General features: G+C 37.5%; 1 protein-coding gene across 1 annotated transcript in view; it reads left to right on the forward strand.

The window, feature by feature from the left end:
* The window catches only part of LOC104521830 (glucose-6-phosphate exchanger SLC37A1-like), a gene marked incomplete at its 3' end in the record, with an annotated part of 16142 nt that extends 4161 nt beyond the window's left edge, over positions 1 to 11981 (forward strand). The window contains exons 4-10 of the mRNA XM_029083978.1: positions 606 to 684; positions 1546 to 1681; positions 3206 to 3282; positions 5161 to 5327; positions 6122 to 6159; positions 9876 to 9911; positions 11898 to 11981. Coding sequence (XP_028939811.1) covers positions 606 to 684; positions 1546 to 1681; positions 3206 to 3282; positions 5161 to 5327; positions 6122 to 6159; positions 9876 to 9911; positions 11898 to 11981 — 617 coding nt within the window. The remainder of the gene's footprint in view (positions 1 to 605; positions 685 to 1545; positions 1682 to 3205; positions 3283 to 5160; positions 5328 to 6121; positions 6160 to 9875; positions 9912 to 11897) is intronic.
* Between the last annotated feature and the right edge of the window lie 848 nt (positions 11982 to 12829).

The raw sequence follows: 12829 nt of genomic DNA on the forward strand, positions 1-12829 counted from the left end.
CGTTTAGTTGTGATTATGGTCATTTGCTGTACAGAGCAGAACCCCATTTGGTGGTTTGGGGTTTTTTGTTTTTTGAAACAAGACTTCTATCTCTGTGCCTTATGAGTAGTTGGAAAATGGAAGTGCAAAGGGCTTTAACCATTTAAAAATATAAATTAAGCTGATTTCTTAAAAGCCTATATGATTATGGATTTTTTTTTTTTTTAGACATTTTGAGTGTTAGGACCTCACACATTTGTAGCACATCTTTCCACTTTTAATAAAGTCTGATAAAGTTTGGATTTTCTTCTGTGTAAGGGCCTGTAAGAAAAGGGCACCTTGTTAGTAACTGATGTTTCTTCTCTTCCAAAATGCTGTTTTGAGTAAGGTGGAATTAAGAACGGACCTACCAATATTTTCCTAATATGTTACAGGCAAAAAGGTCAGTTGTAGAGGTTTTTTGGTTAAGTAAAATGTTTTGCAAAATACATGCTTAAGTCTAAAAGTGCCTATTGAAAATTAAATGTCAGTGCATGTTCACTAACATTTTTCTTGTAATATGTAAAAATGGTTGGGAATTTATTGGTACATTTAAACTGAGAATTTGTTTTGAAAATTATTCTTAGATAAGAACAACTACAAACAGTTACTGGGAGCACTGGATTACTCATTTCTGTGTGCGTATGCAATTGGAATGTATTTAAGGTAAACCTCACTCTCTTAAAAACCTGCTTTGTTGTTTAATGTTAATTTATAAGGCTGTACTACTTCTGAGACATTGCCCTTTCCTATTGTAAAGTTTCTGGTGAAGAGAGTGAGAACTTGGTTGCTGAGGGAAAAAAAAACCCGCATCATCCCAAGTCCCCAGTGGTGTCATACCTGTTGTTATATAGAAAGCTTCTTACCTGCACCCACCCTGACTGCTTTGTGCAGGAATGCTTTCCAGCTTGCAACCTAGCCTGTCTTCCCTTCATACACAATACGAAGGAGTATCTGCTGGAATTTATGTCCAACTTTATCAGTATCCAACTTGCACATATAGACTAAACTGGTTGTCCAGGCTTTCTCTATAGTCAAAGGACAAAAGCAGCCACCTCCTAAAAATAATACCAAACCCATCTTAAAATATGCAATATTAGCTGCTCTTTGAGCATGCCTCTTTTTATTGACTAAAACTAGAACCTTAATAAGTAGAATCATTAGCAAAGGGAGACAAGTCTCACTTTAAATGACTGGTGACACGTCCTGCCTTATGGGTCCTTTCGAAAATGACTGTAAGTAAACGACTTCCAGTGTGCTCCAGATGAGCATCTCCCTGAAAGATGGTTGTGCAGATGTCAGCACTTGGAAATTAGTGAACACGAAATGTTTGTTGGTTTTTCCTGTCAAGTGCTAAAAATTACTCATCTCCTACTGGGAGGAAAACCAGCAGTGCTAGTAAAGTTTCTCCTCAACCAGAACTAAGCAACACAAAAATATACTTTCTTTGTGAAGGCTTGAGGTATGATCTGTTTTTTTTTTTTTTTTAATTTTTGCCTTTCTTTTTATTTCCTTCCACATTCCAAGCGGAATAATAGGAGAACGGCTGCCTATCCGCTACTATCTGACAGGCGGGGTGGTTGCTAGTGGACTCTTCACTGCAATGTTTGGATTGGGTTATTTCTATAATATACATAATCTGTGGTTTTACATAACGGCCCAGGTAGGCACGATGTTATTTAGAGTTTCCATGGTGCTGTCTAGAGTTGTATTGGGTTTTTTTTCAGCTGCAAACAGCAATTAGTGGTTGGATGGGAGAGTGTAAGTGCTGGCATACGTTGTCATTGATGACAGGCAGAAATGATAGAGTGGATAGCCCCAAGTTTTATTTTTGAAAAAATGTTTTTTTAGTGGAAGAAATCTTTGAAGAAAAAGTGTTTCATTCTATGTCAAATCAGTGATCAAATATTTGCAAGGTTAAATGTGGGGGAGTTTTAAAATAGTTGTATTTATTTTTGTCAATCTGCCAAGAACCTGAGTGACACATCCTGGCTTTCTCTGCAAGAAAATTACATTTATGCTGCTAATGATGAACAGTCTCCCACACTGGTGTGGCTGGGAACAGGCTGCTTCTGTAATGAGATTCATTGTGTGGGGTTTTTCAGAGCACTTGTAGATCTAATCAAGTGTCACAAGAATATTTACCATTGACCTAAAATGGAACGTAGGCCGGAAGCAGGGTATGGTTAGCACTTCTGAGTCATTTTGGACAGGTCTGCACCTTGCATTCCTGAAAATTTGTGTTTCTGCAGTAGCACTTTCACTGCTGGCACGTTTGCATGGCATTGTGCAACATGGCACTCAGCAATACTAACTTGGGTGCTGCAAGCTTTTGTAACCATTTCACCAAGTCATCCATTTAACCATGTCACTGCCCCAGCACTCACGGCTGAGGTGGTTTCCAAGACAGCAGCTGGCCCCTCGAGGGTTAGGCCAGCTGTCTCTACCAGTGCTGCACTGCCTGATGTGGTCAGTCAGTCCTGTCATACCAATGTGGTCTTGCACCAGCAGCCTAATCAGTTTTTGTTGGGTAGAATGAGGTTGTTCCGTTGCACGTTCAAATGCTCATTGTAAATGTGAATTATTGTATTTTGATCTTTGTGTTCATGTGTAATTCTAGATAGGGAGCTTTTTAGGACTTGAGATGAGTTAGGGTTATGATCTGTGCAACACGGAGGCTGAAATAATCCTTACTTCAGCCTGAATACAGCAAGTCAACTTTCTCCTCTCAGTTAATGTACAGCTGTCTGTTAAATATTTTAATGTTCAGAGTTAGCCAGTTTCTCCTAAAGTTTTCTTTTTTTCCCTCTTTGTTTGATTGCAAACATGCTTTGCCATGTGTTCAAATTGAGATCAGTATTATCGTGCTGTTTGAGTGTGGGGAATTCATTTCTCTGTTCAGTTCAGTGCAACTTGATTTTTGGTAAGGATGTGATTGAATGACAATCTTTTGTGTTTTAAATCACAAAATAATTTGAGAGATGGAGGTAGAGGGAAGAATCTCTTTAAACCATTTTAACTTGTTTATTCTTGGAAAAGAATGGTTTCCAAACCCCCCACTAAATTTCTAAATTCAAAGCACTTTTTGTAGTCTTCCTTTTCCCAATGCAACACTCATCAGGAATTGTGTAGGAACCTGACTTATTATAGGATATGTTTGTTTATTATTATTTTTATATACTTTCAGATAGCTAATGGGTTGGTGCAAACTACTGGCTGGCCAAGTGTCGTTACATGTATTGGCAACTGGTTTGGAAAAGGAAGGTAAATAATACGTAACCCAAAGTTTTGGAAGTACAAAACAATACTTTCTGTGCTGTAAAAATCAATACATTCTGAGCTGTAATATTATAGTCAATTTAAATATTTATCTTTTGCTTCAGTGGTTTTTTTAGGATGAAACAAGCAGTTAGATCTTTGAGAGGGGAGTTTTCTTTGTTACACTGATTAGTTTATATATCAGTTTGAAATATTTTCTCTCATGTCAACAGTGTGTTCTGTGGTGGCTCTTTAGTGTGATGTTTAATTTTTCAGATGAAATTTTTCAGAATTGAATTAAGAAATAATTCTTGCAAATATTAAGTCTAAAACCACTTTTAATAAAGGCTGTTGTTATGCAATTTTAATGCGGAATTGCCTGTGTTTTCATTTGTGTTTCAAAGCAGTTGTCAGGGTGTAACTCTAGAAGTATCTTTTCGTCTAATGTCTTTTTTCTAATAGGCTTACAAAAACTTGAAAATTTAATTTAAAAAACAAAATGCATATGGCAACTGATTTAACCTTTCTTTTTGTCACATTCTCTAAATCATCCTTTTTTTTTTTTTCCTTAATCATGCATAGTGATCACTCATAATGTTTATTTTGTCTATTTCATCCTACCATACAGGAGTTTTCCATAAATTTTGCAAGAGGTGCATGCTAAATCCATTGGCTCTGATAATGGCTGATGCATGTAGCATATAGTAATGCTACTGTGGTGCCATTCATTGTCAATCCATACCATCGAAGGAACATTATTGTCAGTCAGCTCAAGAGAAGGACATAGGAAAATTAAGTATATGCTTTCTATATAAAATCATGGGATAGTTAAGAAGATGTAGGCTCAAACTACTTTTCCATAGTCCCTGCAGCCTTTTTGGTGAATGTTACAAAATGCAGAGAATGATAATGGTCGTGCAATACTGAACAAAATTGTCAAGTCTGTGCAAAACAAATATGTTTATTCGGATTTTGCTTGGTGCAAAAGCAACAGCCTTTACTTTTAGGAGGCAGCATAGTGGACTGGTGGATAGGGCTCTGGTTGGAATGTCAGTGATCTGATTCTTCTTTTCATTTTGCTACAAATTCCTTGAAAAATGCGCAGACCCCTTAGATCTCGTCTTCAGCCAAAGGAAAAGATTTGGAGTAGTTCAAGTTAGGTTGCTCCAGGTAAACTCCCACTGAGGGCAAGGCAGTTTTCCCATGACTTAGGAGGAAAAAAAGAAAAACCTGCTACCTGTCATGACTGCAGTGGGATTTTTGTGGTTTACATTAGCTCAGCTGGAGCTATTCTACAGCAGCTCTAATCTGGGATTTCCAGGCAGACAGCAGTTTGATGTGTCTGTTAGCCGAACTTACGCAGGTGTTAATCTTCTAGTGCTTAGCAAGTCCAGAATGTGATCAAAAAATACTGAATTTGCTCTACCTATCCTGTACAGATTGTTTTCTTCTGCATGATAAGTCTAACATACCCTGAAAGCATCAGATTATCAGTGCAATATGTTTGCAGAAGGACTTTCATTCCCAGAAGCATCAGACTTGGTGTGCGTATGATACGCAACATCTGCATACTTATTTTTATCAAAGAAACTCTATCCAGAAATATACAAGCCCCAGTGGTGCCTTTAAGTGACATCAAATGCAGGATGAGTTCTGTCATGCATGGAGAAAGATTTAGAACACTTCTATTAATATTTAGGTGCACTGAAATGGCCAGATGAAAGACCATAGCATAAAGAAGCAGTCATTTAAAGAACAGTAAGATTGCAGATATTTCAGCTGACACCACAGATGAGCAGTCATTTTTGAGGCACTTTTCGCAAGATGGTTAATCTTATCGTTGGAATAATAACAAATGTTTGTGTGGTTTTTTTTAAAATACAGGAGAGGTTTCATCATGGGAATCTGGAATTCACACACTTCAGTGGGAAATATCTTGGGATCCTTAATTGCTGCTTATTGGGTGTCTACGTGCTGGGGTTTCTCCTTCGTGATGCCTGGCATCATCATTGCTGTGATGGGGATTGTTTGTTTCCTGTTTCTTATAGAACGTAAGTGCTTTAATGGGATAGAGCCATGGAGGGCTCATTATGGGTGAAGAACACCAGCTGCTTGAGCTAAATGTCCCAGTGCAAAGTGTACTCTTAAAACTATGCCAGTACTTAAAGAACTGCCTTAAGTTCTTTATTGAGCACTACATGGGGAAGAACCTGTGTATATCTTAAGAGTTTATACGCTCAGGAAAGAGTTTATATGCTTGGACTCTGGCATACCTGAGAGAGTAACACTTCAGAATTCAGTTCACTGCCCTGTCATTATTTCCCTGTCTTTATAAATTATTCAAGTGTATCTTAGCAGAATGTCCCACTTGGCTGCAGTGTGTATTCAGTGCTGCCGTTCAACCCATGACACTCATATTCTGTGCTATGAAATACAGAAATCAACTGATAGAGCGAGTTTTGTCACTTTAAATTAGAAATTAAAAGGGATTACCCCATCTTGTCCCTGCAGAGACTCAGGGATATTAGTAGACATGCTTATTTTAATGTAACTGGCCTATCTCAGGAAGTAAAAAGTTCTACAGCTATAACTAAAATAATAGTAGTAATAAAGTGTAATAAACTGAACTGCCAGAATAGCATTTAATGTGGTCACAGGATGGGAAGGGTGCCATGGAGCACGCTTGTCTTTTTCCATAATGCTACAATTATGCGTTTCTACCAGGACTACTGTGTTGTCTGTACTGTTGGGTTTATTGTCAGTAAATTACACTACTGGTAAGTGTTTTAAGAGGTATTCATTATGCTTGTTTTCACTATTAACAATGTATGGTATTGTGTTTCAGATCCTAAAGATATAAGTTGTTCCTGTACAACATCCAGTGTAAGTGAATGCTTTTTCTGTTTTGATTTTTGCCTCCTAATACACATATTTATTACAATAGTTCTGGAAGTCAGATAATCTGTGGCCCTTTTGTGCCAGGCTGTTATAACTGACCCTGTACTTGAGGGAATGATTGGTCTTCTATGCTTCACTGGTAAACCAGTAGCTTACTTTCTATCAAATCAAAGCAATGTGAATCAAGAGGTAAATGAGTTTAACTAAGGTTTTGGAATAGATGATCTTACTACAGTAAACCAAGTAAAAACTGTTCTGTGGGGGTTTGTTTTGTTTTGGGTTTTTTTTAGTTTAGTTTTCTTACTTTCCTTCAGTCTTCCTGGCCATCTTCAGAGCATTTTGACCTATCTTCTCCTCTTTCCTTCCTTGCTTAATGGATAATAGATAGCTGCCAACTAATGGGTAATAGATGGCATAATAGATCGCTGCATAATAGATAGCATAATAGATAACCATATCCTGTGAAGGGTCTCACTGTTTGAGAACCCTGTTTTAAGTGTTGCAGAAAGTAAAGAGCAAACAGCCCTTTTGCTGACACAGCGTCAGTGAGCCATGCCTCTGTGGGCTTGGGAATGGAAGGTGAGATGTTTCCTTGGATAGAGGGAAGGACAGTAGGAGCAAATGGCTAGGGAATAGAGGAAGCAAGGGATAGACATGAAGCTGAGGTGAAGAGATGGGAGCAAACAGTCTGTGACAGTGAGTTTAGTCATGATATAATGTGGCCCTTTTTTAAGCAAAGCTGGCATTAATGAAGAGCTGTGAAAAGGAGAGAGGAAGAATAGTCTGTGCTTAGTGGTATGGGTCACATGATGAATTAATGCTTTAGTTTTTGTGGCATCAGAAAATAATTCAGGTTGAAAGGAATGGGACCTGCTACCCTCTGCTCGTAAAAGGTCTAAATTTGGCATAGGATCAAATTGCTTGAGGCTTGCCTTTCAAATTTTGAAATCCTAAAGGATGGAGATGTTGTTTATACATGGATTTATTTATTTTTTTTAATATACAGTGAGGGTTTTAGAATGCATTGATCACATGCTGCTGTCATCAAGGCAGTGGATCTTGCTATTGTATGAGAGCTTATACTTCAAGGGCTTAAATTTTGGCAACATAGTGAACTTCTCTAAACTGTAAATATCCTATCACACACACAAACTGTGGAATGCATACTGCCTGGATTACAAGGGAAAATGCACATCTCAACACAAGAGTTTGAAAGTCTAGCATTAGAGATTGACTGCTTGAGGTATTGTTGAAGCAGGATTGAAGTGTGTGTGTGCAAATGTCTAAGCTTTCTTTGGGTTGCTTAACATTGTGTATATACTTTGTTCTGCCGTTGTGGCAGCAGAACTCATAACTTTTAATTATTTCTAAAAGGAAACCTTTCTCTTTAAGTATTAGTATAAGGTTGTTCAAATGCTATTTTAAAAGTAGGCTGGAAGTGGTTAGGCTCTGGTACCAAGATGTTTGCCCAGTGTTTTTGAAACAAAAGTTCATAAGACATTTTATGTACTCATGTCAATGGCAAAAAGATGTGCCTTAAAAAGCTGTAGCTGTTATGTGAGATAATTCCTTTCTTGCCTTGTGTAGCTGTGACCCAAAAGGAGGGAGGCAATCCAAATAGAATGAGAGGAAAAATAACAATCAAGGGATGGGGGGCAGGAAAAAAAGAGAGCATTAGGAAGACCAGCTGTGTATAACTTTTTGTAACAGAATGGCATTTGTAGCCCAGTTTTAGGAGTGTGTTTGCAGGTTCATCTCTGTTTCATGTTTCATAAGGTTCTGGTCTGTGTTTGTCTTTACTGTAGCCAAAACCTAGAGCCACATGGTGCTCCAGGCTCTTTCTCCTTTGGCTCCCCAGGACCTGTGGGCAATCGGGTCTGCCACGTTTTCAAATAGATCTTTGGAAGAATACTAGGGGGAGATTGGCAAAGAAGGTCTTGGGGTTTCTCGTTTGTGAAGGCAAATCAAGGCTGTTGGGGAGGGTGTCGGAGGGAAGGTCCCAAGGGAATCCCACGTAGGTTTTCCTATACTAGAGGATTATACATGGAGATTGTCTGCACACGTAACTATATGAGAACTACACCTTCTAGTTGCAAGTCTCCCAGGTAGATTGTACAGGGATGATTGCTGGTTCTTTACTCCCACCTCACAGTAGTTTCAAATAGATGGCTTTTCAAATTTTAAATTCTCTCTTCTTCTTGAGCACTAACTGGAGGTGACTTTTCTAGTTTGTGTTATCTCTTCTTTACCAGTTAATGGATTTTTTTTTTTTTTTCTTGCCTCATACGGAGTACTCCTGATAAAGCTTCTGAATACTTTTAATGGTCTGTGGAACTCCTATTCTTAGTTTGTTACTGTGAGATAAGGTGTGCTTATGATTCACTCAGTTTTTAATTTGATTTTCTTTTACTTTCTAAAGGTAACATCTGTCAAGTAAGAGAATATTTTAAGTGATTCTTAGAGATTCTGAACAGGAGACATTTTTTTCCTTAGCTTTTATGTAGTTCAGAAATGCTCCTATGAACACTTCAGCTGCTGTTTAATAATACCTAGAGCCTAATGTTTGCAGCATGTGCTGTTAAGCTTTATGGAAGTAAATGTTTGTTATTTGTTTCAAATAAACTTACTGGAAAGCATAACTAAAGACTTCTGCACAATATGTTGCTCATATGGCTCAAGGAGCTGGTTTGGAAAAAATTGACATTCAGTATCTACTTGCCGTGATATTTTTAACAAAATTTAGTATTTTAGGAGCTTTTTTCCCCTTCCATTCACCACCCTTTTCCCCCAGTCCCAGAAAGGGGCTATCATTTGACTTAATCTTCTCTAGGACACTGGCAAGATCACCTCTCCAGGCACAGTCTCATTGTGTAAGGCGTAATTTTGTCCTTCCCTACTCCATATATTCACATCTGCAGATCTTGTAGGCGGTCTGTAAAAGTGCTTCCCCACTTGCCTTGAACCTTTCTCAGGTTAAGATTTGCTGTTGTCTTGGGGAGCTGTATTCCATTTGAGTTGCTCAAGTGCTGCACTTCAGAACCTATGAGGTCTGCAAAGTACAATGGATTTGAAATCCTTAGTGAATAAGGCTCACAGCTTCTGTTTGCTGCAGGGATGGTGGTTTTAGAAGTTAAGGAAATTAATAAGGTAAGAACAGAAGTTCAAGAAGATCTGCAAATGCAGATGTGGTAGTGACCGTGTCTGATTGTAAAGAAAAAATGATTGCTAATTGAAGGAAGGTTCATGTAATAAAAGAGACTGTTATTATGGGACACACAGAATTTCAGCCATGTTGTACAAGGCTGTAGAATTTGCTGCAGGCGTAAAATAGTAGCTTTCCTTTTTTTTTGCTCAGTCATTTCAGGTGACAAACTGAACAACCTGTGTGCTTTTGCAAACACTTAGTGATGAGGCTTTTTTTCTAAGAAATTAAAGAAACATGCACATTTGATTTGCTCATAAGGCTGTATTAGGTCACTTTGGACAGATGTCTTGGTTAGGTGCAGACAGCTCTGACAGCAGATGCCAAAAGCTGAACCTCATTGTAGAAGAATGAGGCCAGTTAAATTTAAGCACAACTAAAATACATGCTTACATGAGGGGAAGGACTTAGGGTAGATTTATATTAAGAGTTATAGATCAGATTGATCTCTGTGTGATGTCACTATCTTGGATTAATTTAGTCTGCTGTTTATTTGCAGCATGATCGTGAGCCCAGTATTTCTACAGAATTTGTAGTGTTGAGTAATCTGATTTCATCGGGTTGTCCAGAAGCACAGATGGAGAGCCAGGCACAGAGCCTTGGATGCATGGTGGTTCTTCTTCTTTATTCACTGATTTCTTGAGCTGTGCTTCATTTGCTTGTATTTACCTTGGCTCTGATTTATGAATCTGAAATTGTTTCAACACAAATATTTGAGTACAATAAAATGCTTTTAAGTGCTAGCATTGAAGGCTTAATCTATGACTTTCCAAAAGCCTGTATGTATGATAAATGCGAACAAGAAATCAGTCTGCTTTATTAAGCATTGGTGCACATTCATAATGGAAGTTAAAGAGTAGATTTAATGGCATTTGTGAAATGTGATGGTTTAGAACTTTTTTTTATTGCTTCTCATCTTTTTTCCCCTGTACCTTTTTTTTTTTTCTGCCATAGGTAAACATGTTGGTTGCAGCATGTTCATACAAACCTGTCTTTATGTTCTAGGAACTCTCTTTAACCTGACTTTGCATTTCCAGGAAACCTAGCTCTCTTAAACTCCTGTGGCAAAGTGTTTGTGCATTTAAAAGGTACCAGGCTGCAATTTTTATCTTCGGAAAAGGAGAAAGAAGTCTCAGTGTTAAACATGCAGGCTCTCAGTCTAGTCCTTATCCCCAGACATTTCTTCCTTACCACAGTAAATCTAATTTTTGACAGTCAAATTAGAAAGTCTTTCATTTTTTCTCTGCTGAGCTGCTGAATAAAGATGTAGATGGCTTGTCTCTAGATAATGGATTTTCTTCCCCACAGATTATTGTACATTGCTTTTTTGACAAGACTTTTCTGTAAGATAAAATTTAAAAATCTGTTTTACCAGACTCTGGGGGTTTGAGTGGTGTTTGTTTATTTTCTTCCCCAAGACTGCTTGTGTCTCAGCTCTGCATTGAGCAGCGGAACTACTTTCATTTATCCTCACCCCTCAATTTTTTTTTGCCCTTTTAGAAGGATTTGGTTGATGAATGGCAGTTTGTCTAAAGAATACTGCAATACATATCCTTGTGTTTTTGTTGGGGAAGAATTACCTAGTGATTCATTTTGAATTAAAATGTTCAGTGAGGATGGGCTTTCTTTTTTTTATTCATGGTGGTGGGTTTTGGGGGTTCTATTTGGGGCAGGTTTGGGGTTTTTTTGTTATGTTTCTTTTAATGTGGCGTTCAAAGTGTGATTAGACACTTAAACATCTCATCCCTGAGGTATGTACAGTGGCTCTTGTGGTCTTAGCAATAGGTTGTCCCTGCTTGACTGTAAACCTACTTTGAAGCTGTATGTTTAATTCAGCAGACAAATTAATGTCCCTGGCAAAACTTTTTAGACCGAGGATCTCAGAATGATGTTTTCCAATTAATACAATGTTGGTGTGAACTGATACGCTAATGCTCATGTTAATAAGTATAAAAAGTAGGTCCATCTGGGGCCTAAAACAAAGCTTGTTACCTCCATTTCTGTACTGAGCATGATGGAGATCCTCAGATTCTTCATTAAACCTCCTGCCCCCAAGAGCACAGTCCATTTCTGGGTTAGAGTAGCATAAGCTAAAGGGGTAAACTTTTATCTGAAAAGGATAGGGAAATGAAGAATCAAGGTTTTCCTGAAACAAACCAATTTCTGTAGTTGCTAGTAAGGTCATCTGCTTATGAGAAAAACCTGTTTGCAATGTAAGTGAAAGTTCAGTAGAGGAAAAAGCAGGTAAAGATGTTAAAGAATGGCATGACTGTGCTCTGAATTCAGTATGCTGCTTCTGTATAAAAACATTATGAAGTCAGCCTTCAAGTAAATTTGTGATTGCATTTTATGTATGTTCCCATGGGTCTGCATAAGAACTATAAAACCCCCCAAATCAGTGTAATTAAATTACAGATGCTCCATTTGGGGTTATGTTTATGAAATGATTAACACTGTTGTAATAAATTAAAAAACAAGCAACAAAAATATGGGGTTTTTTTGTCTGTCTGTTTTTTTTCAGAGTTCTAAAACCTTCCTGAATGGTGCATCTCGATTCAGAGTCCAGACACCAACCTTAAATGCTAAGGAATCCAGCAAGCCTCAGGTAAAATATAACGTATTATTGTAAAATAGTATAAAAGACTTCCTGAAGCTCACATGGAACATTAGCAGTAGATTTACTATTGGTAAAGGTTGTTCTTTCTTTTATAATGTTGAAATCTACTTCCCTTTTCATACACAAATGTAATTTCAGACAAGGGAAATAAGCATTATTTAACATAAATACTGCAAACAGAGATTAATAAGATAGCATACTTACTGAGTTGGTCTTAACTTGTGATCTTCATAAAATTCCAGCAAAAGTAATGTACTGCAAAATATTTAAAAGATACCCCATTTGAAATCTTTAAACTACTTATACTGTATTTGTCCTCTCCTTACAGTCTCACTTCTCATGTAATAAGATGTATATACTTATAATACTATATTATACATTGGGAGTTCTAAATATGAGTAATTATTCACAGGAATCCTGCTTTAAACTTAAAACTCTAAGTGCTGGTAATTCTCACTGGAAACTGAACTCTGGATTTGCCCATTTGTGGGCTTAATTCTTCACTAAAGCTTTATTCAAATGCACAAGAACTGGGAAAAAAAAGGCAGTACATAGAATACATCCATAGCTAGGAAAAGTAAACAGCTAAGTAAGCTTCTCAGTAAGCAGGAGAAAGTGAGGATAGCTACATCCTGTCCTTTTTTTGAGTTGGAATAGAAGTACTGAGGACTATTTATAGCTGAAATTTCTTTTTCTGTCTACAACTAAGATGTAAATTTCTAATTCTATTCTGAGAGTTCACTTCAGTGTGGTGGATGGATAAAAATAACAAGATATCCTCATGGCTAGACTGGGATGGCTTGTTCTTGTTGAAAGATGACTTGCTCCACAAGTAT

Source organism: Antrostomus carolinensis, unplaced genomic scaffold (genome assembly GCF_000700745.2).
Source record: "Antrostomus carolinensis isolate BGI_N321 unplaced genomic scaffold, ASM70074v2 scaffold10620, whole genome shotgun sequence".
Taxonomy (NCBI): Eukaryota; Metazoa; Chordata; class Aves; order Caprimulgiformes; family Caprimulgidae; genus Antrostomus; species Antrostomus carolinensis.